Genomic DNA, 27,612 nt, shown 5'->3' on the forward strand with positions numbered 1-27,612 from the left:
ACCTATAGGCTCTGACCGCGCATCGGTAAACCTTCCTCGATCATGGGACATACAATTTTATAGTGCGCTCACAATTAGTTAATAATATATGGAATGGAACTAAAGTCTTTTAGGTATCACAGCCGTAGCTGAGGTGTATAAAAGACTAAAAGTCTTAACAATAAATCAATAAACTAGACCGTAGTCCAGTAGGAAGCACAGTCGTAACTGCGGCGTTTATAAAGTAGCCGTAGCCACAACAATAATAAAAGTAAGGAACAAAGTCCAAAGTTCGAACAGTCAAAGCTGTAGAAAATCCTAAGGTAAAGGGACGAGCCCTAGGTTGTAATAATATAGATAAATCACCGGTTCTCATACCAGCTTAAGTGCACAACCGCCAGGCGGCTTAATGCAAGCATAACGCCTCAAATTTATATCCACCGACGTGGAGCGCCGTTATTATAATAATACGTATTAATTCCAATCATTGTGGAATAATACATACAGAATTAACAACCAGAGCTAGCAGCCTCGCGGTGTCACACGCCCAGCTGCACCGATCAGTTTCATTCTTCAATATGTAACTGATAAAGATCTAGCGCGCGGCCGCGCGACGGCGCCATCGCTCGTCCTCGTCGCCAAATACAATACCAATACATATCCGGGTGCCTGGTACCAACATACTATATGGAGTCGCCGAGCACCATGCCCATATATATGCCTGGCGATGATTATGACATTCGGCACGGGGTAACCTGTTTTTGACTACATGAACGTTCCCGACGCGAGGTAACCTGTTTTGATTACATGAACGTTCATGACAAGGGGTAGTTCGATTACCCCTGTAAATAATACCCATAAATGTATATATGTTTTAACATTCTTGTCTATGTATGTATGTTTGTATGTACATTTGTATATGTGTATATATATTTGTTATAAGTATAGATTCAGTTCGTTACAGTACACGTTATACAAAATTTGTATTATCTATATTTATATTTAATACACAAAATAGCACCAAGTATATGTGTGTCTTTATGCATAAAATAAATTCATGATTCCATTACTAATATATCATACAAAATAGGACCAAAGGCATTTGATTCCGTCATGTGTAAAGAAATATCTATACATATAAATAAAGTTGAAGGGTCTGTCTGTGATTTCAAAATAACTGTCTTTTTTAAAGATAGGTTGTCTACTTGCGAATTACCAAAACCAAAATTATCATTTATTTTTATTTTTGTCTGTCTGTTTGTCAGGGGTTAGAAATATCTATCGATGTCTCCTAGGTCCAAGTAATATTTTTTTTAAACGAACTTCTTATTATTATTTACTTATGTTAGTGGTGTTTGTATAAAGAAAATGTATTCCATTATTGCCATGTGTACCACTTGTTCATCAACACCGATTGTTGAGAGCAGTTTTTTACGTGTTTTGTCAATATGATATTTCCACGTAAGCTTATCCAGGACTAAGCCGAGATATTTTTGTGTATTGACCCTTTTTATGAATTCCCCGTTATTTGTCATCGGTTTGAAGTTGCCTATCTTTTTGTTTTTTGCAGCAAAAATTATTTAAGTTGTTTTAAACGCATTGATAGTCAGTAAGTTGGATTGGAGCCAGGCATTCAAAGTTGTAGTTTCTAGATCTTGTTGAGCTTGATTAATCACAGCATCTATCGAATTACCATAGTAGAATAGACTAGTATCATCAGCATACAAGGTAAGGTCCCCTTTTAGTCCAATTTCATGTACATTGTTAATATAAATTAGGAACATTAATGGGCCTAAGATTGAGCCCTGGGGAACGTCGTAATTGATCATTTGAGGCCCACTTTGGTGATTATCTAGGTGAACAATCTGTATCCTATTTGTTAAGTATGATTTAAACATTTGATATGCCTGGTCCCTGACACCCAATGCCTCTAACTTCATCAAGAGAATTTTATGACTTACTGTATCGAATGCCTTTTTTAGATCTATAAGTATTCCTAGGGCTATGTTCCTTTTATCGATGCTTAGTCTTATATTTGTCACTAGATCGACAGCAGCTGACACAGATTATTGATTTAGATCTGAAGCCATACTGTTTCTCATATAGATTGAGAATGGAATTGAGGAATTTAGTGAGCCGGCTATTTAGTGCTTTTTCGATTATTTTTGACATCACCGGTAGCACCAATATAGGACGGTAATTGCTAGGATCCATTTTGTTTCCTGATTTAAATATAGGACGAACTTTGGCGATTTTCAGCACATCAGGGAAATATCCCTTAGTAAAACATTTATTGAAACAGTTGATTAAATTCTCTTCTATAACATTTTTTAAGGATTTAATAACTTTTGTCGTGATTCCATCCACTCCTTAGCTAGTTTTTGAGTCAAGGTTATTTATAATATTTAATGATTCTCGTGTTGTAATTGGTTCTAATTTTGTTAGCTGTTTGCCTTTGCTTGTTACTTGCACATTGTAATTGTATATGTTAAATTATTATGAAATTTGGAGGGAATTTTATGGCAAGTTCACTCCCTACTGTCGAGAAAAATGAATTAAAACAGTCACAAATTTCCTTAATATCGGTCAGCATAGATGTTGATTGTAGTTTTGAAGGTATATAATTGATATCGTTTTTATTGCAAGTTAAATTATTTATAAGCTGCCACATTTTTAAGGGATTCTTTTGACAATTTTTATTTTTTTTGTAATAATATTGACATTTAGCTGATTGTGTGTTTGTGAAAACAGTGCTTCTTTGCTGCTTAAATTCCTTCAATAGCTTTTTGTCTTCAGGTGCTTGCTTTAGGTCATGCCAAAGTTGATTTTTTTTATTTATTGATGTGATTAAATTTTTATTTATCCATTCTTTACATGGTGGATTTAATACTTCAGTTTTTATTATTTTATTACTATCGATTTCACGCTGTAATATAGCTTGTAACTCTTCTTGACGTTCCCGATAATATTTTCAACTGACTTCACGAGATTCGTGTAGTTTATTGATTCATATTGACGTCTCTTTATACGCTCTGGTTCTGATCTTTTAATCTCGAGGTACAATTGTTTGTGGTCAGATAAAGCAGATTCAATAACAGCTAGGTGAAAAGTGTTATTAGTTAAATTTGTACTCACGTGGTCCAAGATCGTTTTTGACGATGTTGTTTCCCGGGTACAATATTGATTGCTGATTTTATTTAGGATTTTAATATTATTTTCTTGGAGGATATCTTCATAGTCCTGAACTGATTTTTCTTTGCTGAGAAGATTCAAATTAAAATCGCCAAACACGGCAACACGGTTCCGTTTATTAAGAAATTGGTTGTAGTTTTCAAGAAATTCATGGAGGCATGCCGTAGATTGTTTATAGACGACACCGACGTCAAGGGAAAGTGTTTCTAAATGTACCCACAGAAAGTGATTGCCATCATCATATTTTTTATGTACCATATTATGCTTGAGTTTTTTATGTACGTACACAGATAAAAACCTATTTCTATTTTGATGTCAGAAGTGGGATCGGAACCTCATGTATTCTGATACGCTTAGCTTCCTGAAATAGAACCGTTGGCTATGCAAGTTAAATTAATGCAATTACGATTTATTTAAGTACCCTACGAAAGTATTATAATTTAGTGACTGCAGAAAAAGTGTGGTAACGTATTATACGATGAAAGAAATCTGGTGAGTACGTTGCAATTTGTTTAAAAGCGATAGATACTGTGTCTTACTGTGTTTCATACTAAGTTTCTTAGTAACTTTACAATTTAGCTCGTACCATCTACATTGCGATGATTTCTTTATTTAACTACCCTGTTTTGGATTAATAATTAATAGTGATCTTACGCAATAATAGCTTACTATGTGTTGTACATTTTAAGTTTCTTAGTAACTTTACAAGTTAGCTTGTACCTACATTGCGATAATTTCTTTATTTATCTACCCTGCTTTGGTTTATTAATGAACAATGGTCTTCTGCAATAATAGCTAAGAAACTTGCCTAATAATAATCACTTACCATGACTCATTTCCAGAAATCTATTAACGCTGCCGCGAACGCGGGTAGTAATTGTGACTATGGTGCAGCATCGGGACTCGGGAGATTGTCTTCGCCAGGGCATTCCGTGAGTGCTGCCACGAACCACGATGCTGGTGCCAATCGTATCATTGATGCGATACGATCTATCAATATTACGGTGAGATCCAAACAATATTTTTATATTTCTAATTTCGACCTTGACATTTGGTGCGAGGAGGTAGATCGTGCTAAAATTCAAAGTCAATGGAGTGATAATGAGTGTTGGTCTCGCATTGATAATTGTGTTCTGAAGCGTGTACGGAGCTTTTCGAATAAGAATATAAGGAAAAGACTATACTGGCCCTACTAGTCGGTATTTATTGTTAACGGTATGTCAAGTCGCCGTTAGTAGATAATTTTTATTAGCCACTGCTAACAAATGCGTTGATATTGTGTCTCAAGGCTGATAGGTGTGTGGGTATCTCTATTAATTTAAAGAAATGACTTTTTAGCAACCAATATAGAGCTCTAAGATTGCACTATCAGTGAAGCTCAGGTACAGCCCAGCGAACATAAAGTAAGGGGCCTAGTTGAATTTTTAGGCATAGCAAGATATTCATTCTCGTGTTATTTACGTTATGAAATGCATCATGCCGTGTCGATCAATTCGAAGCTGTGCGAGAGATGGAAAAGCAATTAGAGCATCTAGAAAGAAATCGGCGAAATACACTGTTAACGCAAAACGGGAATGTCCACCAACATTTGATATTCATTAATTTATATTTGTTTTTTAACAGGCACACTCAACTGACAAGCTTCATTCAGGCACGCGTGGGCCCTATCGTTTGGTCAAGGCGCTTCCCAATGGTCGCTATAAGCTGCAACTGCTGGCAGGCTCGTATGGCAAAACGACACAGCTCCCCAGCCTGTAGGACATGGCGCTTGCATGGCGTGATGCTGATGGCCGAGCGTCATGAGCGTGCGGGGCATGCTATGTTTTAAGTGGTACTGAGGAGGTTCAGTAGATACCCATGTTGGTCTCTGGTAAACGGTCGCTCTGTAACCATAGAACATTGGGGTGAATGAACTCTCTGAAGGCGTCAGGGCGACCCGTTGAATTGTCGTATTAGTCTTTGACTGTGTTCATTGAGTGTCGATGTTTTCCTGGAAAATATCTGTTTAAAACCTTCACTCGACATATCAGGGTGACCCGTTGACTTGTCGTGTTAGTATCTGACTATGTTTATTGAGCATCGATGTTTTTCGAAAAAATACCTGTTTAAGACCTTCACTCAGCATATCAAGGTGACCCGTTGACTTGTCGTGATAGTCTCTGACTATTTTCATTGAACATCTATGTTTTCCGGGAAAGTACCTGTTTAAGATCTTATCTTAAAATATTAGGGTGACCTGGTCGCACTGTATCAGTCTCAGGAAAACCTTCCATTGAGCATTGGTGTCGTTTCTGGATTATATCCCTAATTTACTACTTTTTTTTCTGTGTCAGTCTCTGAAGCAATTTCCGTTGAGCATCAGAGTATTTATCTTTATATCAAACACACTTAGTTTGCCTATTCTGTATATTCCCTATACCTATTGCTACGCGTACATATTCCTACACACGTTACACCGTCTCATAGTCATATTTTGCTTGTTTTAAGATGAAGACAACGACAATAAGAATATGTCTGATGAAGCTGATGCACGGACTTCGCAACAAGATACTACGCAGCCCACATCACAGGAGGATCAAAGGAAAGCATTGGCAGCCGATGCCTCGTCTGCTTGAGGACAAGACATGCTGATGAACAGGCTGCGAGAACACAGCCGTGTCTTCCGACGGAGCGTGGCCTAGCGGCGCGACTTGATCATGTGATGATCATTGTGGTGGGGAATGGCATGCCGAGCTCATCGGCTGGCCAGGCTGGCTTTAGACACTTCTGCTTGGACTCTTGGTTGCAATGGTAGATTCGTGGTTTATGATGTCGAGCCCAATGCCGATATTGTCTGTTGTTGTGTTGTACTTACTCTTCATCAGGATCGGACCAAGGGTGATGAAAAACTGATCTCCGCTGCGGATGAATAAACTCATTATCTAGATTTAGATGATGATGATGATAACAAACATGATGATGAGAAACATTCTAGAGATTCCATTTTGGATCAAATAATATAAAAAGCTTTCTGCATCTGACCGCTTCGAGTGACGAACTTTTATGTTTTCACTGTTTTTATTTTCTATTAAAAGAGAAGTTAACATGATGTAAAAGTTACATAATATTTTTAATCTAATTGTCTCTTAGTTTTTGGTGTTATATAAGGAGCTACCATGAGAGTAGCTAGAAAGATATGCTTGTACATAGTAGTACTTCTTAAATTTTTTCTGAAATAGTACATACTTCTTAAATTAAATATAATTTTTACAAATTTTTTTAATACTTTTATAATAGTTACTTCATCGTTAAACTCATCGCTGATGAAGGTAGCTTATTAATATAATAAGTGATGTTCAGTTGATTCGACTAGATCTATAAAGATGGTGGCTATAGGAAAATCCAAAATATAGTTAATTTTGTGTCCAAAAGACACCAAAATGCTTTTTTAACGAAAATAACCTTTTATTAACCTTATTTACAAGTCTGTACTAAAGTTTTTTATTTTTTCTAAGTAATTGCAATTATCTGGTACGTAATTGAATACATCTACGCCCGAATTTTAAAATAAAACGCCGCAGAAGAAACGGACATTTGAATTTGTCCGCCTTTACTTCGGAGTAACTACAGATGATTGAACCGCAAACAAAGATATCAGTCACTTATCACACTCTTGCGCATACGCGGTTAATTTATCGCAATTTTTGTTGAAATTATATTGTTTATACTTAAAACTTTGGTTTCTATCAAGATACCTACCACGATTTTTACAAAAATATCAAAAAGTAGCGTAGGTGAATCGACATCGACATCGACATCGAATTTAGTTATATGTTTATTTTTTTTTAATTTTATACTCGATAATAATCTTTACTTATATTATAAAGTTAAAAATTTTTTTTGGTTGAACGCGCTAATCTCAAAAAATACCGGTTCAAATTGAAAATTAAGTAATGGGCATTTCGACACAATTTTCAAAGATATTCTCACCAATCTAAGTACGTTACCAAAATGTATTCATGTAAATATTCGTTGCAATTATTTGTTTTAAATGAAGATAAAATATACAATCTACTATTAAAATATATCAGAACGCACGAAAAAATGATTATTATTTAAAAGGTGTCGTAAGTATTTACGTTGTTATAGAATAAAATAGAATATGTTTTACTGTCTTCTTCCAGACAACCTTTGGGTGAAGTACATAAGATAAATAAAGCGGTAAGGAGGTATACAGATCAACTTAACTTTTATATTTTAAACAAAAATATAAATACTATACATATTTATACATATAATTAAATAATATAAACATAAACATACATATATAATATATAAAAGTATATAATTATGAAGAATAGTTATTCTTATTTACTCAAATTCTGAAACGATTTTATTTGTGAACCACATATAAATCCTAGGCAACGTAAAATCTCTTAATAAATTATTGAACTAAGATTAATATAATTCAAAGTAACTAAAGTTGGAAACAGAGGGTTCTTTTCTCGCATACAAAGTATGTCAATTTTGTTTTGTAAATTAATAAATGAAACGATCCAACAATATTGGCGAATGCCAAAAATATTCGAGTGAATATTCTATCCGAGTCGAATGACTCGAAATGAATATTCCCTTTAATGAACGTACTTCAGAGTGAATTTGTTCTTTAGACGTTAACTTTCTTAATGAATATGAATTAATATTTCACATCGCCCCAAAAACATATTTCATAAATATTTGATTTTCCATTGTTTTTAATATATACTGCATTAGCTGTGCTAAATGCCGAGATGGCCCAGTGGTAAGAACGCGTGAATCTTAACCGATGATCGTGGGTTCAAACCCGGGCAAGCACCACTGAATTTTCATGTGCTTAATTTGTGATTATAATTCATCTCGTGCTTTACGGTGAAGGAAAACATCGTGAGGAAACCTGCATGTGTCTAATTTCACTGAAGTTCTGCCACATGTGAATTCTACCAACCCGCATTGGAGCAGCGTGGTGGAATAAGCTCCAAACCTTCTCCTCAAAAAGAGGAGAGGAGGCCTTTAGCCCAGCAGTGGGACATTCACAGGCTGTTACGGTTACGGTAGCTGTGCTCGCAGTTTCACTCGCGTATAGTTTTATTTTCGTGGGATATTAGTATTTATTCGGATTTTGCCGCACCCGGATCTAGATAGGAATGGAATCATACATGAGAAAAACAACAGTTCTTAAATCTACTTCTACAATGTCTTTCCCTGTGCTTTATTTATTGTGACTGCAAACGATACCTTCACAAAAAATTGTGTCCTTTTAAAACTAAGACGTAAATCTTTTTTAATAAAGTTTTATTATGAACTAACCGATTAAGTGATTTATTTTTCGCCCAGAGAATAGAAATTGCGATTTAAAGGGGAAATGCTGTTAGCAATCTTGCCACCATTCCACGCGGTCACTATTTGTACTATTTTTAGCCATTTTTAATTTTTATTTGTATTTATTTAAGGCTTTACTTCACTTGTCAATCTAACCGAATAAGTATAAATTTAACAAAACCATGAAATAATATATATGTGGCAACGAAACGAAATGCCTACCTAACCTATAAACTTTAACTTACAAAGTTATTTACAAACTGAAAATAAATACGTATGTATGTATGAGTATTTTCAAACAACCTACCCAACTACCTCTTGTAATAATATGTCAAAACTATAAAAAGTACTAAAAACTGTCTATGGTCTTATCTTGATATCTTTCATAAGAATTAATATTTTAGAAAAACGACTTTGCAAATAATGCATTATCTAAGAACAAATTTGATTACCATACGAAAGGTTATTGTAACCCTAAAAGATAGACATTTATCTACCCATGGGAGAGTTAACCGTAACTACCAGCATTATTTGAGCCCTATTTAATATGATTGATCATATAGATCTGAGTTCAACTTACATTGGATTAAATCTATGAAACTGTGAATTTTTTAACTTTGTTTTATTCCTGTAAACATTTTAGGTGAAGTTAGTCAACATATTGGTGAGGTGGAGTGCGGTTGCACTCAAATCCGTTAAGCCGTTTCTAAGATCAGCGATCAGCGTGCACAAACGCACAGACAAAAATTCTAACATTCATTGTTTTGGGTTCTGTTGCGTTGATAAAGTAAGTAATAGTTTTACAAAAAAAGAAGTATTTTATTATATTTTTACAGGCAAATGAAACGAAATATATTATATCATAAAGATATATTTTATTAGACATTAATAATCCTTTGCACCCTGCAAAGGACTATTAAAGTTTACATTTTATTACGATTTTCCACTTGAACTGTAAAACCACGTGTTTCATCATAACATCAAAGGAAAATCGAAGTGGATTGTTTTTGTCGTATTTGAAATTTGTAGCAGGATTGAAATGGTATTGTCGCAGAAGTGCCACCAAACTAGTTGTTATCGACAGCATCGCATATTTAAGACCTGGAATACAATTTTCAATCACGCTATATTATGGAACCGTTTAATGGAACGAATAGTTTGATATCTGATCGAATTGTCTCCATAACAATTAGTTTAGTAAGTCTTTCAAACCAATTGACTTATTTTATTTCTATTTCCCTAATTAATATCATTCTTCATTTAATATGAAAGTGAAAATATCTAAGATAAAGTTATTTTCTTACCAATACAGTTTCGTGGGCCATTACTGAATGGCATAAATGCATTTGGTATTTTTCCAGACATAAAGTGATCTGGATTGAAGTCATTCGCATCTTCACCCCAGTGCTCAGGATTACGATGTATTCCCCAGATACTAATGATTACATTACTACCTTCGGGTAAATTTAAACCAGAAGCTGAAAGAAAAAAAAAATAAGTGGTGTAAAATGTGTAACGTTATATCCACTGAAGAGAGGGCTAGACAAAAGTTAAAATATTATAAATAAATGTTTTATTACACTTATCGTTTTAAGACAAGCAGTAGTTTCGAAGTACCAGCTGGTACCGGTAGCTATTAATATAAAGTTATTAAATTATTATTTATATAAAGTTATTAGTAAGCCGAGATGGCCTAGTGGTAAGAACGCGTGAATCTTAACCGATGATCGTGGGTTCAAACCCGGGCAAGCACCACTGAATTTTCATGTGCTTAATTTGTGTTTATAATTCATCTCGTGCTTAACGGTGAAGGAAAACATCGTGAGGAAACCTGCATGTGTCTAATTTCATTGAAATTCTGCCACATGTGTATTCTACCAACCCGCATTGGAGCAGCGTGGTGGAATAAGCTCCAAACCTTCTCCTCAAAAAGGGAGAGGAGGCCTTAGCCCAGCAGTGGGACATTAACAGGCTGTTACTGTTACTGTATTAAATTATTATCAGGCGCTAACATCACTTGTTATAATAATATAAATTGAAAATATGTAACATGTCACTGTGAAATAAATATTAAAACAAAACCAAAGCAACTTACAACAGTCATGTAGCTGTATGACTTGTATTTATGAAAAACAGGCGATATTTTATCTAACTTTCAATGAGTTGCGAGACATAAAATATAAGATGATAATCATCATCATCATATCAGCCGAAAGACGTCCACTGCTAGACAAAGGCCTCCCCAAGGCCAAGGATTTCCACGTTGGCCGGTCTTGCGCTGCCCGCATCCAACGGCTTCCCGCGACTCGTTCTAAGTCGTCGGTCCACCTTGTAGGGGGCCTGCCCACGCTGCGTCTTTCGGTTCATGGTCGCCACTCGAGAACCGTTCTGCCCCAGCGGCCGTCGGTTCTGTGAGCAATGTGCCCCGCCCACTGCCACTTCAATTTAGCAATTCTTCGGGCTATGTCGGTTACTTTGGTTTGCCTGCGGATTTCATCATTTCTGATTCGATCTCGCAGAGAAACTCCGATCATAGCCCTCTCCATTGCCCTTTGAAAGACCTTGAGCCTTCTTATGAGTCCCATTGTGAGCGACCACGTCTCTGATCCATAAGTCATCACTGGCAACACACACTGGTCGAAGACTTTCGACTTGAGACACTGCGGTATTTGGGATGAGAAGATATCGTGTAGCTTCCCGAACGCTGCCCAGCCGAGTTTAATTCGACGATTGACCTCTTTTTCGAAGTTGGACCTACCTAGTTGGATGGTCTGACCTAGATAGACATAGTTGTCTACAACTTCGAGTGCAGAATTTCCAACCTTGACTTGAGTGGGTGCAACATGGATGTTCGACATGATTTTCGTCTTGTCCATATTCTTTTTTAGACCCACTTGTTGGGACACCCTGCTGAGGTCATCGAACATAGTGCCGAGATCTTCCAAGGTCTCAGCCATAATTACAATGTCATCGGCAAATCGAAAATCAGTGATGTACTCGCCGTTGATATTGATGCCAAGTCCGTTCCAGTCAAGAAGCTTGAAAACATTTATTTATTTATCCTTTATTGCACACACTTTACAAACATTTAGTAACATATAATAGCTAGTAGAATATATAGTATGCTAAGGCGGCCTTATCACTAATAGTGATCTCTTCCAGGCAACCTCTGTAAAAAGAAATGTTTATGTGTTTTTTTAGCCAGGATCATTAATCGGGCATAGTGTGCGAACAACTTATACTTAAAATTTAAGGAGCTTAATACAAATATGTAATATACCAACCTACATACATATATATATATATATATATATATATATATATATATATATATATTATTTTTAATAATATATTTTTATTATTCTATGATTATATAGATTAATTTGTAGAGACAAATCTTAATAAAATATATATATCTTAATAAAATATATATATATATATATTATTTATTATATATATATAAAAAAAAACAATATGTCAAAAATCAAATCAAACAACATTATTTTAACCTACCAGCGTAATAACATTCGCTTAAGTACCAAATCATTTATAACAACATTTTATTTCAAACACAAGCGTTAAAAAAATAGATATTTAAACACAATAATGTAATTAACTAAGCGGACTATGCATATGCAGATTAAAAATAAAAAATAAAAGTAAAAAAAAGCATTGAAGACATTAGAAGTTAACACAATGTATCTGTGTTATTGCGGCTGAAATCCCAGACAAAGCCTACCCGATGTTCTGTAATACTCGATTTAATAGTATTATATTATTAAAGTAATCATTTGGTAAACATAAAATATTTTCAGATCATTTGCAAAATGAAAGCACTGAGTAAAGAAGAAGCTGTAAATGAAGCGGGTACTAATAACTGTAAGATCAAAAAGAAAATATTTTTTAGTATTTTTATGTCAAACAATAATTATAACTTAATTTTTTTTACAGCAGTACATACGAGTACCATGCGCAATTTTAAGACATTCTTAGAATTAATAATTGAGAATTCTAAGAATTCAGATAAAGCATATACACTCGAAGAACTACGGGAAGAAACATTTGTACTTCTGTTGGCCGGTACTGATACCACAGCTGTTAAGATTTGCACGACAATTTTACTGTCGTCACAACATACTGATGTACAAGAACGAATTTACAAAGGGTATGTGTTATCTTGGTACTTTAATGAAACTCATTTTAAGATTAAAAATTTATTTTCGATAAATAAATATTAAATTGTTCTAAAAATAAAATTTAAGTTAAAATTTACCGTTACTAGCGTCCAGAATATGAAAATATTATAACCGCGTCTTAACGGAATTGGCTACAAAATATATGATAGTATTTAACCGAAACTAATAAGTAAAAACTACTATTTTTTAATATGTTTAATCATAGGAGCTGACAGCGTACATTTTAAAGGGTAGTGTGGACTAGGGCTATCAAACAAGACGGCAATTTTACATAAAGTATGCATCGTTTTCGGCATTTATATTCTCTCCATAAATAACTAATGAGTAATTATTTAGTTAGTACTAATTAATTCATGATGCTAAAAAAAGTTCAACATTTTGAAGAAATTAAAAATTATATCCAAAACGCAACATTTTATTTTTTGTATAATAATTTAATTCTAGACGTATGTATTTACTTAATTACTTGTCTCAATTAATTGAGAATTAGTAATAATAATAATAGGAAATATTTAGTTTTTATGGGTACAAATAATAATTTTCAGAATACAAGAAGTAATTGGTGATTCAGATAAGCCTCTATATTTGGAAGATTTGGATGAATTAAAGTATCTGAAAGCCATTATAAATGAAACATTAAGACTTTATCCACCAGTTCCTTTTATTCTTCGATATTGTAAAGATGATCTAAAACTTCATAAGTATACTTATATGTATGTATAGTATACTTGACAAATGAAAGACAAAATAATTGTGTTGTATTACCATCTAAGCAAGAGAGAGATAGATTGCTTAGCGTTTGTGGACTATGAGAAAGCCTTTGAATCGATCGAAACCTGGGCCGTGCTGAATTCTCTTCAAAGGTGCCAAATTGATTATCGGTATATCAGGGTGTTAAAGTGCTTGTACGAGAACGCCACCATGTCGATCCGACTCCAGGATCAGAACTCAAAACCTATCCAACTGCAGAGAGGTGTGAGGCAGGGAGACGTGATATCTCCGAAACTGCTTACTTGCTGCTGCATTGGAAGATGTTTATTATACTATACTATAATATAATTAAATGGCTATATATGTATATAGCTATTTAACTATATTAATCCCGGTTCTTTCTTGTTTATTTTGTTCATTTGAGTAACACTTAAATACCCTCTTATCGTTAGTAAATAACATTTTATTTGTTGAAAATTTTATTTAAACTTCAATTGTGTATGTCACTTATGTCAAACATTATGATCTGACGTCGGTAAGTGACATACACTTACCATTGATAGAGAGATGCCACAGATACATTGTGTTAACTTCTAATGTCTTCAATGCTTTTTTTTACTTTTATTTTTTATTTTTAATCTGCATATGCATAGTCCGCTTAGTTAATTACATTATTGTGTTTAAATATCTATTTTTTTAACGCTTGTGTTTGAAATAAAATGTTGTTATAAATGATTTATATATATTATTTATTATATATATATATTTATAAATAATATATATATATATATATATATATATATATATATTATTTATTATATATATATATAAAAAAACAATATGTCAAAAATCAAATCAAACAACATTATTTTAACCTACCAGCGTAATAACATTCGCTTAAGTACCAAATCATTTATAACAACATTTTATTTCAAACACAAGCGTTAAAAAAATAGATATTTAAACACAATAATGTAATTAACTAAGCGGACTATGCATATGCAGATTAAAAATAAAAAATAAAAGTAAAAAAAAGCATTGAAGACATTAGAAGTTAACACAATGTATCTGTGGCATCTCTCTATCAATGGTAAGTGTATGTCACTTACCGACGTCAGATCATAATGTTTGACATAAGTGACATACACAATTGAAGTTTAAATAAAATTTTCAACAAATAAAATGTTATTTACTAACGATAAGAGGGTATTTAAGTGTTACTCAAATGAACAAAATAAACAAGAAAGAACCGGGATTAATATAGTTAAATAGCTATATACATATATAGCCATTTAATTATATTATAGTATAGTATAATAAACATCTTCCAATGCAGCAGCAAGTAAGCAGTTTCGGAGATATCACGTCTCCCTGCCTCACACCTCTCTGCAGTTGGATAGGTTTTGAGTTCTGATCCTGGAGTCGGATCGACATGGTGGCGTTCTCGTACAAGCACTTTAACACCCTGATATACCGATAATCAATTTGGCACCTTTGAAGAGAATTCAGCACGGCCCAGGTTTCGATCGATTCAAAGGCTTTCTCATAGTCCACAAACGCTAAGCAATCTATCTCTCTCTTGCTTAGATGGTAATACAACACAATTATTTTGTCTTTCATTTGTCAAGTATACTATACATACATATAAGTATACTTATGAAGTTTTAGATCATCTTTACAATATCGAAGAATAAAAGGAACTGGTGGATAAAGTCTTAATGTTTCATTTATAATGGCTTTCAGATACTTTAATTCATCCAAATCTTCCAAATATAGAGGCTTATCTGAATCACCAATTACTTCTTGTATTCTGAAAATTATTATTTGTACCCATAAAAACTAAATATTTCCTATTATTATTATTACTAATTCTCAATTAATTGAGACAAGTAATTAAGTAAATACATACGTCTAGAATTAAATTATTATACAAAAAATAAAATGTTGCGTTTTGGATATAATTTTTAATTTCTTCAAAATGTTGAACTTTTTTTAGCATCATGAATTAATTAGTACTAACTAAATAATTACTCATTAGTTATTTATGGAGAGAATATAAATGCCGAAAACGATGCATACTTTATGTAAAATTGCCGTCTTGTTTGATAGCCCTAGTCCACACTACCCTTTAAAATGTACGCTGTCAGCTCCTATGATTAAACATATTAAAAAATAGTAGTTTTTACTTATTAGTTTCGGTTAAATACTATCATATATTTTGTAGCCAATTCCGTTAAGACGCGGTTATAATATTTTCATATTCTGGACGCTAGTAACGGTAAATTTTAACTTAAATTTTATTTTTAGAACAATTTAATATTTATTTATCGAAAATAAATTTTTAATCTTAAAATGAGTTTCATTAAAGTACCAAGATAACACATACCCTTTGTAAATTCGTTCTTGTACATTAGTATGTTGTGACGACAGTAAAATTGTCGTGCAAATCTTAACAGCTGTGGTATCAGTACCGGCCAACAGAAGTACAAATGTTTCTTCCCGTAGTTCTTCGAGTGTATATGCTTTATCTGAATTCTTAGAATTCTCAATTATTAATTCTAAGAATGTCTTAAAATTGTGCATGGTACTCGTATGTACTGCTGTAAAAAAAATTAAGTTATAATTATTGTTTGACATAAAAATACTAAAAAATATTTTCTTTTTGATCTTACAGTTATTAGTACCCGCTTCATTTACAGCTTCTTCTTTACTCAGTGCTTTCATTTTGCAAATGATCTGAAAATATTTTATGTTTACCAAATGATTACTTTAATAATATAATACTATTAAATCGAGTATTACAGAACATCGGGTAGGCTTTGTCTGGGATTTCAGCCGCAATAAAATATGTGAAAAGTCTGGTGCGTGCATACAAGAGTGTATAATAAGCACTGTTTCTTTACAGTTCAGGTTCTAATATAGATATTATAAAAGAACTACATCTTTTTTACAATTATTAGACCAGCGTTTGACCGTTGACTTGCCTAATGTTAAGCATCGACACGGTCTAGGATGTAGCAAGCTTGCCTATAAGAAACCTGTTTACTCTGGAGTTGAAGACACCAACATTGTACCTATCAGGAAATACGGACTCTGGCAAAGCATTCCACAGTTTCGCAGTGCGAATGATGAATGTAGATTCAAAGCGCTTCGTACGTAGGCGGGGAATTTCCACTGTTTACCTATGGCGCTTTGGTATTTGATAGTAAAAGGGGGCGGGAGGAATCAGTTCGTGTAATTCCTGAGCACATTCTCCGAAATGTATCCGATAGAAGACTAAGAGTGATACAACCACACGTCGATGTTCAAGACTTTGGAGCCTAGACTCGACCAATGTGTCGTCTCCTATCAGCCTTCTATATATAAGAATTTGAGGTAAGTGGAAAAAAGGTTGCAAATGGAATATAGTGATGCGGTCAGGTGAAGTAAGGAAACGAGTGTAGAGTCAAGTTAATTAATATTAAGAATGATAATAATTTGCAAGTTAATGGCATTAGTATTACACTATAGTATGCGCCTCGTTATGTATAAGGCCGCAGACCCGGAGATCCTGGGTTCAAATCCCAGATCGGGCCAATAAAACGTAATTGTTTTTTTCTGCCGAAAAATTTTTAATAGCAGCCCGGAGTCTGGAAGTTGGAAGTGTGTGTGTGTGTACTCCCTTGCCTAGGAAAGCTCGTAAAGCCTTTGGTCCTGCGCCTGAACTCTTTCCGGTTGTGTCGGATTACCGTTCCATCGGATTATAAGAGTTAGGGAATAGAGAATGCACCTGTGTTTACGTACACACTGCGCAGTTGGCTAATCTCTCTTGAGATTAATAATTTTTTTTTTTTATAGAATAGGACGGTGGACGAGCATATGGGCCACCTGATGGTAAGTGGTCACCAAACGCCCTTAGACATTGGCATTGTAAGAAATGTCAACCATCGCTTATAGCCAATGCGCCACCAACCTTGGGAACTAAGATTTTATGTCCCTTGTGCCTGTAATTACACTGGCTCACTCACCCTTCAAACCGGAACACAACAACATCAAGTATTGCTGTTTTGCGGTAGAATATCTGATGAGTGGGTGGTACCTACCCAGACGAGCTTGCAAAAAGCAAATTAATTACTTTTATTGTGTGACAAGAGATTAGATTTTGAGAGAAGATTTTGTTAGCGTTAGTTAGTAAATGAGTTGTAGTATTTAAGAAATAAATAATGAGCCAAGTAAAACGTTTTATTAATCAGACACGAATGTATGTCAAAAATACAATTTCAAATAATTCCTTTTAAAATCAAAATATGCTTTTAAATAATGGCCCCGTTACAAATACCATAATTATATTGTAATATTTTTAAACTTTTGTTGTATATTAATATAGACGGCCACTCGCTAGCGATCATCATAATGCTTTACGGCTTTACTTATAAACGGTTCTAAGCATGGCTCCACTTTGTCATTATTGATTTGACATTCAAAAGAAGAAGACACGGCATTATTTAAGTAATCACTCACTTACCAACGTTTATAAGTAAGCCCAATAGAAGAAATCAATTATAATTTCGATGGCAGCAAAGTAGATACGGACATCTGCATTTTTGTGAAAATGTTTTTTTTACGAAAATAAGCTTATTAAAGTCTGTCTAGTATTCAAGTCTGTATTAAAGTTTTTAATTTTTCTAAGCAATTACAATTTTTTGATACGTAAATGAATACATCTACACTCGAATTTTAAAAAACGGACATTTGAATTTCCCCGCCTTTACTTCGGAGTATCCACAGATGATTGAACCGCAAACAAAGACATCAGTCACTTATCACATCTTGCGCATACGCGGTTACGCGGTTAATTTATCGCACTTTTTGTTAAAATTATAAATTAAAATATTAGTTTATATCAAGATACCTACGATGGTTTTTACAAAAATATCAAACACAGTAGCGTAATAAAATTAACAGCAGTTGACGACGCAGAATTTAAATAATAACTTAGTTTATTCGCACCTCATCGTTAACGTTTTGATCTCTTTTTGTTCCATTAGAAGTAGTTTGAAAGTGATAATAATTGTTGAGTTGTAAGTTTTTCTCATGACCAATTGTATGTTGCCCTATCTAGATCTGGGTGCGGCGAAAACCATTAAATACTAATATCTCACGAAAATTAAACTAAAAATGTTGTTATTACTGAAATACTATAAGTCCGCTTTTAGTGATTTCTTTAAGTTATACACGGGTGGAACCGCGGGCACAGCTCGCTACCAATAACTTAACTGAAAAAAACACTTAACTGATTGATTAAAAATAGCCTGATATTTTGTAAATTTCAAGGGTGATTATACTTTTAAAAAACAGTGATATTCATTTTTTTATCCGTATGTTAGCATTATACTTTATTTATATTAATTAATAAAAAAATGGTTTTTTTTATAGTTAATCTAAAGTATAATTTACTTAAAATAGTTTTGTCCATAAACAAAAATATATAATTATTATGAATAAAACAGTATTATTGCATATGCATTATTATTAAAACAACACATTTGTGGTTTCGGAAATTAAATGAGTTTAACTTGAGACGTAGATGAAGCTATGTGAAATGTTATACGCAAAGTAAATGAAGACATCTACAAAATTTTAGTCCAAAAATGTTAAATACTGTTTCTATGTCGCTTAGATATCATTAAAAAATAGTTCTGGAGGTTGTTACCTTAATTTATTAAATATTTTAATTAAAATGAGCTCTATTTTGATTACAACGAATAAACGGATATCAGGCAGATGACTTCTTTTACGTTGAGGCTTTTACAAAGTAAACATTTTTTCATAAAAACCACGAAATAGCTATAAAACCTGTTATATAATAAATAAAAAATGATATTTTAAATCATCACGGAAAATTTCAAGTTAATTGATACATAAATGTCGAAATGGTCACTATTTTTTACTTGAAGTGCTCTCCTGAAAAATTACTATTATTATTGTCCGTATCTACTTTGCTGCCATCGATTTTATGTCTGGATATTGCGAAGTGAACTTTAGTACCTACGAGTACTTAAGCTAGTAATACAGGGAGTACATATAAAACTTTTAAATGAAAAACTTTTAATAGAATTGTTTAAGTAATTTTCATTAAAAATCATATTATATGAAAATTATTACATAACTAAATTTCAATTGTTTCTTAATTCTTTTAAATAATTAAGCATTTTAATGAGCTTTATTTTTTTAATAACGATATAAAATTAACTTATGTAAAACTGATTAGTTATTTTACATTTAATTATCCGCGACTTTCTACTTGAACTGTAAAACCATCGACATGCTTCATCATAACGTCAAAGGAAAGACGAAGTGGATTATTTTTGTCGTATGTGAAATTTGTAGCTGGAGTGAAGCGGTATTGTCGCAGGAGTGTCACCAAGGTTGTAGTTATTGACAGCATCGCATATTGATAACCTGAAATACAATATTAAATTATGCAATATAGATCAAGTAATCCGCGAAGGTCCATAAAATTGGACCATCAAACTGTCCATCTATCACTATAACATTATTAATTATATTGCCTAATTTGCATAATGGAAGCCGAGATAGCCTCAGAACACGTGAATATTAACCGATGACCGTGGGTTTAATCCGGGCAAGCACCACTGAATTCTCATGTGCTAAATTTGTTATTATAATTAGTCTCGTGCTTGACGGTGAAGGAAAACATCGTGAGATTACCTACATGTGTCTAATTGCACTGAAATTCTGCCATATGTGTATTCCACCAACCCGGAGCAGCGTAGAGGAATAAGCTCCATAAAACCTGAGAAGGTTTGAAAAGGGAAGGAGGCCTTAGCTCAGCAGTGGTACATTCACAGGCTATTACTGTAATAATAACATAATGGGTTGAGCATTGCAATGTAATCTAAAAAATGACTTTCTTGTCTGTAGTAAATTATAAATAATAATCTATAATAATGTCCTCCAGACCGATTTCGGCCACGGCGGCTAATCACTGCACATTTTATTACGTTAAAATTGGCATATGTATGTGATTCAGCTTACCATTAATTTATTTATTTGAAATTTCAACTTACACACAACATTAAAGGAGAGAATTATTCATTATTTCCTTCAATTAGATATAAAGAAATTTGATTGGGTTCGTAATCTATTTCTCATAACGGATACTTCTGTATTTGACTAAATTTTGAATGAATAGGAAGAAATCATTTTGCTTTCCAATAATCGAGATTTAATTTTAAAACATTCAGAAGAATCAATTAATTCATTTTGGATTAACATTAGATGCAATTATTCAATGATAGCCGAAAAAGATTTAACATGCTAAAACAATTTTTCACATCTTATTTGTGTGAATTTGGATTTTCAGCATTAACTAATATTAAAACTAAAAAAATATTAAGATTGTTTAATGTAAAAGACGATATAACTGTAACATTGTCATTTTTACGACCAAATATAAATGAAATTATCAATAAAACATCAAGCTCAATTACTCGCATTTTTAATGTATTCTTATTATTAACTTGTAATTAATCCCTTAATAAACATACTGTTGTTTTTGTAGTACATGTTATATTATTTCGCGAATTTTAAATTATTATCATAAACTATTTTACGCAGTTTTATATGTAAGTAAATAATTTTTAAACTTATAAATTTCTTTGTATGCCGCAAATTTTAAAATCGTTAAAAGTGTGCCGCAACAAAAAAAAGGTTAAGAATAACTGCGCTAGAGCAACAAGGCAGGCAGTAGTAAATTATTTGTTATATTAACAAATACGACGGCTTACAAGGCTACTGATGCCGATTTGAACCCGTCCTGCGTTCAAATCCCAGTGCGGGCGGCAGTCAAATCTTATCAGTAATTTTTTGTGTCAAGAAAAGTTGCAGCTATGTTCAGTACTGAAGTTAGCAGTAGTAAAGTTGACAGTATTTCACTTAGTTAAATATAATTAGCATGTTTCAAAGACATTCTGTATTTGTACTCTTACTACTTAGCACAAGATATTTTAGGTACTTACCAGTGCAATGCCGCTGGCGATGACGAATGTGTACCATATGATTAAGTTATTTTAGCAATTTTCTTACCAACACAGTTCCGCGGGCCATAACTGAATGGCATAAAAGCATTTGGTATTTGTCCAGACATAAAACGATCAGGATTAAAATCATTCACATCTTCTCCCCAGTGCTGAGGATTGTGGTGTATGCCCCAGATACTGATAGCTACGTTACTACCTTCTGTTAAAATTATACCCGTAGCTAAAGGAACAAAAAGTGTTTATTATTCAAGTATTTATTAAATGTTTATGTATATGTTTTGAGCTTTATTTTTTTTAACTTAAGCCGATTATTTTTTTTAAATATTTTTTATGGAATTCAAGACGCTGTACCCTGTCAGTAAAAGTGAACAAATCAAAAATTTACGTAAGTACTATTAAATTTTGTACTATTATTAAGCTTATTAAATTGACAGGCGCCAATACCAATTGTAATAATGAGTAAACTTACGTAGTTTTAAATCTTGCTTACAATATCTTGTAATAAGGGGAATAGGTGGATAAAGTCGCAGTGTTTCGTTTATGACTGCTTTCATATATTTTAATTTGAACAGATCTTCCATCTGAAGAGATGTTTCTGAATCGCTTAAAGCTTCTTGAATTCTAAAATTCATTACCCGTTTAATTAATGTGGAAAATAATTATAATATAAAAAACTATTAATAATTATACCCATAAAATATTTGTTTGATTTAATAAGTAGTAACATTTTTAATTATCTAATATTTAATTATATAATCAATAATCGGTGACAGACAATATGATAAATGTCTCTTAATTACATTATTTATACGTACTCTTTGTAAACTCTTTCTTGTACATCTGAATATTGGGACAGTAATAAAATTGTGAAGCAAATTCCTACTGTTGATGTATCAGTACCCGCCAACGCAAGAACAAGTGTCTCTTCCCGTAATTCTTCGAGTGTATACGCTTTATCAGTATTCTTAGAACTCTCTATCATTAACTCTAAGAATGATTTAACATCAACTTTGATTTTATTTGTAGCTGAAAAATAGATTTTTTTTAATTTAATTTTTAATAAAATTAAAATAATTATAAGTGTTTTATGAATGATCGTACGGTTATAAACTTCCGCTTCAATTCCATCTCTTTCTTCAATCAGTGCTTTCGTTTTACAAATAAGCTGAAAAAAGAGTTAGTTATTTCGAATTAGTCACACGTTGTCATTACTAAACTATAACAAATGGAAGCTAAAGTAAAGGTAAAAAGGCCTAAGATTTTACATATTACGTACGAGTTTTCTAATTACTCTGGTATATTATTTACTACAAACAGTTCTTGATTAATATATATCTTTATTTATAATACAATCCTAAGGATAAACTTCCGAAAGACGTATACCGCCGATGAATCTAAAGTTTGGTATAATAACGTATGACCTCCTAATCACGAATAACATAAGACAATGTATGCTGGGTTTTGTTAAATATATTATAATTCCGACAAACAAGAAGTGTATATTTATCGTTAATGTAACTTTTTTCCTACTAAATAAGTTATATCCAACTATCAGTTCAGTTGGTTCGCGATCGCCGAGGGCATAACGTTAGCGTAACATATTCATCACAAAATAATCGTTTTAAAATAAATTAAGTGCAGGACAGTTAACAGTTAGTGATATATTTCTAATTATATTTAGTTATAATGAAGAAGTTGGAATAAACACTATTTGCTACATGCAATTAGGAATTCATTCAGATAATAGAACTATAAATTATCTACAGTGGATAAATAAGTGAAGTGTTATCATATTATTTATAAAACTACCTTCACATTTTATAAATCGTAGATTTCTTCTACAAGAAGCTTAATTTCAGAACGTTAAATGTGTTGACAGTGGTGGAGTAATAAGGAGTCTGTTTGAATCGAATCGGGCGAAATGGATCTGCCCTTCTTGCGTAGTAAGCAGCCAAAGATAGACAATACGAACACACCAGGTTAAATTAAAAACTGCCAACAGCAGCTTGCTGAAACAATCTCTGTTATGCCTCAGCAATCAGTTGCGGCTAACTTGAATGAAGTTGTCATCATTGATGTGATTCGGAATTTGCGCCGAGAAATGAAAAGCACTTTGAGAATCAGCAAGCAAGTCTAAATAAGTTCTTTCACTACGAAAAGAAGTCGACGACCTGACGATATCTATGCAATTCTTATCTGATACTGATGACGCTCAGATACAGCTAAACGACGAAACTAAATAATCTCTTTCCAATCTCAACATTGAAAACAGCACCTTACAATCTCTAATGATTTAACTAAATAGGAAGATAAATTAAACTTGAAAAACAAGCCAGAGACTGCAACGTTGAGGTACAATGTATCCCGGAAAACATAAACGAGAATATTCTTGCAATCATCCAAAAAATGGCCACAGTAATCTTATATGACTTGCCAGAAGAGAACATACTTAACTTCCACAAAGTTTCTACGGTGGATAAACAATCCCAACGTCCACGAAGCATTGTCATTAAATTAGCCAGTCCAAGATTAAGAGATGACTTCCTTGCATCAGTAAAACGCTATAACAAGAAACATGCACGGGAAAAGTTAAACAAATCTGACTTGGGATTTGCCAGACTGGTGGTTAAAGAGAAGAAATACGAATTCGTGTGGATCAGAAATTGTCGAATATTTGTCCGGAAAAATAAGAAATCATCAGCATTGTGGATAAAGACTACTGAAACTTTAAATAGCTTAAAGTAGTATTTTAGTATTTGTTTTTTTATTATCTATTGTAAGAATACCCCAGTAAAACAATCCTTTACATTTACTTTTAAAATTTTATTCTCTTCCACACGTAACTTGTTATGTAATTTAATACTAGATAATATTTTACAATTCTATCAATTTTACAACTTTTATTGGAATTCCCGCAATCATCCTGACAACCATCGAACGAGTCAATCCTGAGTTTTATTTCTTTTTTATATATCGCGTAGTTTTTTTCGCTCAATAATTTCCAATCAGTGTTAATTTAATTAAAAATATTACCCTTATTTTCTAAAAATCTCAAAATAATTATTAAAAATCAGTAAAACCTTACACAATGCATGTAGTTAAATTGTTACTATATAAAATACGCATTAGAGGTTTTTTATCAGAATGTGCGAGGTCTCAGGACCAATAAAGAGGCAATTTATACAGCGGTGCTATATCATAACTATGATATAATAATACTTACTGAGACATGGTTAAACAATACGGTTTTCGATATTGAAATATTTGATATTCGTTACATTTAATACAGACGAGATCGCAGTATATGCCCAATTTCTAGCCATAAGAGGGACGGCGGCGGAGTAGCTATAGCTATTAGTAAAAAAGTGGAGTCCATAAGAAAATATAATTGGGAATAAAAATGTAAGGATTTATGGATATCGATTAAAGTAAATAATTATATATATATGCGGTATTTATGTCCCGCCACCTGTATTAGAAGATTACTTAAAATACCTTTTTAAAAATGTTAATTACGTTTGTAACAATAAAATTACTCCTAACTCTCGTATGCTCATTAAAGGAAATTAACTAGTATAACTTGGGTAATGAACAGTGACGGCAACGACTTCATACCCGATCGACATAGTAATACCGTAGATAGTATTTTTCTAGAAAACATTGCTTTTAATAATTTCAAACAATATAATTATATTACGAACGTAAGCGATCGTATCTTAGATCTAGTTTAATCTAATGGTCAAAATTTTATAAAAGTTCATAACTCACCAAATGCCTTAGTTTCAATAGATAGCCATCAATCACCGCTGGAACTTACATTAGAAATTACGAAAAATCACTTTATAAAACCTTCTCGTACAGTCTACCTAAATTTATTTTTGTGCGACTACGAGAATGTATATAATAAATTAGATCAAATAAATTGGCCATTATTATTAACAAATAGGAATTCCGTTGATGAAAAACTAAATATTTTCTACAATATGTCCATGCCTATTATTTATAAACACACACCCATGTGCAAACCACGCGTCCATCATTATCTGATATGGTACGCAGCTCCTCTAATACGGGCACTACTAAAGGCAAAAGACCATCATAAAAGCAAGATATATAAAAATTCAATGGATAAATTTATTTACGAGTTGTTGCGGGATCGTTGCACAATGATGATTAAAAATTTCTATGATAGTTTTTAAAACGCGTAGCAGATAGTATTCGAAATGATCCTACATATTTCGGGAACTTTTTAAACGACAAAAAAAAATGGCACTAAATGTATACCAAACGAAATGTTTCTATATGACTACGTAGCCAAAGGAGGGAAAGATATATGCAACGCTTTTGTTAAATATTTCGCATCGGTGTACATAAAAAGCATAAATTATGAGGTAGAAAATAATTCTTCCACGTTAATTTTGAACAATCGAACTCAATCTCGGAATTTGGATGCACCATTTAATAATTGTAAGCTTACTAAAGATGAAGTTTTTAAACATCTTTCTACCTCAGATCCACTTAAGGTCCAGATTATCTAACTAAAATGCGCTAAGAAATTGGTCGCACCACTAAATATTTCCAGCTAAATGGAAAATTGCTCATGTAACTTCGATACATAAGTCTAGAAATTCGAAAGATATTACAAACTATAGGCCTATATCTATTTTATCCGTCTGTGGAAAAGTATATGAAGGCTAAAAAAAAAACATTCGTTAATAACTACAGCGTAATATTAGAACAAACATAAAAAACAGACATTTAATAAAAACTATCACCAACAAAATAAAAATTAATAACTTTAAAGTAAAACAAAATTAAACTGAACTAAAAAGTAAATAAATAATATAAAAATAAAACTAAAAATTAACCGATTTGTGTAAACATTTTCTTTTTAATGGTCCTGATGTTATCGTTGAAGATATCTATAGTAAAAAACAGTTAGCAAAAGATAGTATTAAATACAGCGGACAATGCTGACCAAGATTGCGTCTTGTATGAGGCAAACAAAACGTCTTGCGATTCTGTAAGCGGCTACCGTCACGAGGGACTGCGAAACGCTCGAGCAGTTCAGGTGCATCAATTAGGCCATTTATTAATTTAGACAGAAAAATTATAACTCCAACCTTTCTACGCTCCTTGAGTAACCTCATATTATAATAAGTAAGACGAGATTCGTATGTGGACAGCTGGCAACATTTAAAGTCTGTGAAGATAGGTGGTAAAGAAATCGTTTCTGGATTCGTTCTATTTTGTAGAAGTAAACTTGGTATCCTGGACTCCAAGCAGTGCTACAAGACTCAAGGATACTACAGTAACAGTAACAGCCTGTTAATGTCCCACTGCTAGACTAAGGCCTCCTTTCCCTTTTGAGGAGAAGATTTTAGAGTTTATTCCACCACGATGCTCCAATGCTGGTTGGTAGAATACACATGTGGTAGAATTTCAATGAAATTAGACACATGCAGGTGGGCTCAGGATGTTTTTCTTTACCGTCAAGCATGAGATGAATTATAAACACAAATTAAGCACATGAATATTTAGTGGTGCTTGCTCGGGTTTGAACCCACGATCTTCGGTTAAGATTGACGCGTTCTAACCACTTGGCCATCACGGTTTCAAGGATACTACGCACAATACTATTATTTACAAGAATTGACAAAGCATGATAATATGATGATTATATTTTCATTAGCCTATAAACTAGACCTCACATCTTGGACGCCTTAGATGTAATATGCTCAATATGTTGTCGAAAGCTTATAGCAGAATATATGATAACTCTCAGATTTCTAATACTAGAAACTTCTTTTAAGAGTATATTGTTTATTTTATAGCTACAGTACAACGGCAACTTCTTCCTAGTAAATTTTATGTAAAACACTTTTCAATATTCAAGGACATAGACATTTTTTGTGCACCACGAATAAACGGTATCGAGGTCAAGTTGTAAAGCTTCGACATCATTTAATAAAATTTTTGTTTTTTTTTTTAATGATTGACCAGATCGGAAGCTTTACGAAAGTCTATGTAAATTGCATGTACTTCACCAGTAACATCGTCTGACTCAGTTATATCTGAAACGTAATAAACTAAATTAGAAGCTGTAGATTTATGAGGGCGAAATCCATAGTGATTTAAAACTAGGGAAAGTGCTA

General features: G+C 32.9%; 1 protein-coding gene across 1 annotated transcript in view; it reads right to left on the reverse strand.

The window, feature by feature from the left end:
• Positions 1-744: 744 nt before the first annotated feature.
• LOC126768355 (probable cytochrome P450 313a1) overlaps positions 745-27,612 on the reverse strand; it is a 68,533-nt gene continuing 41,665 nt past the window's right edge. The window contains exons 4-7 of the mRNA XM_050486381.1: positions 9,813-9,962; positions 9,436-9,609; positions 2,925-3,077; positions 745-821 (exon numbers count right to left, since the gene is read on the reverse strand). Of these exons, the coding sequence (XP_050342338.1) occupies positions 745-821; positions 2,925-3,077; positions 9,436-9,609; positions 9,813-9,962 (554 nt within the window). The remainder of the gene's footprint in view (positions 822-2,924; positions 3,078-9,435; positions 9,610-9,812; positions 9,963-27,612) is intronic.

This window comes from Nymphalis io, chromosome 5, assembly GCF_905147045.1.
Source record: "Nymphalis io chromosome 5, ilAglIoxx1.1, whole genome shotgun sequence".
In the NCBI taxonomy this organism is placed as follows: domain Eukaryota; kingdom Metazoa; phylum Arthropoda; class Insecta; order Lepidoptera; family Nymphalidae; genus Nymphalis; species Nymphalis io.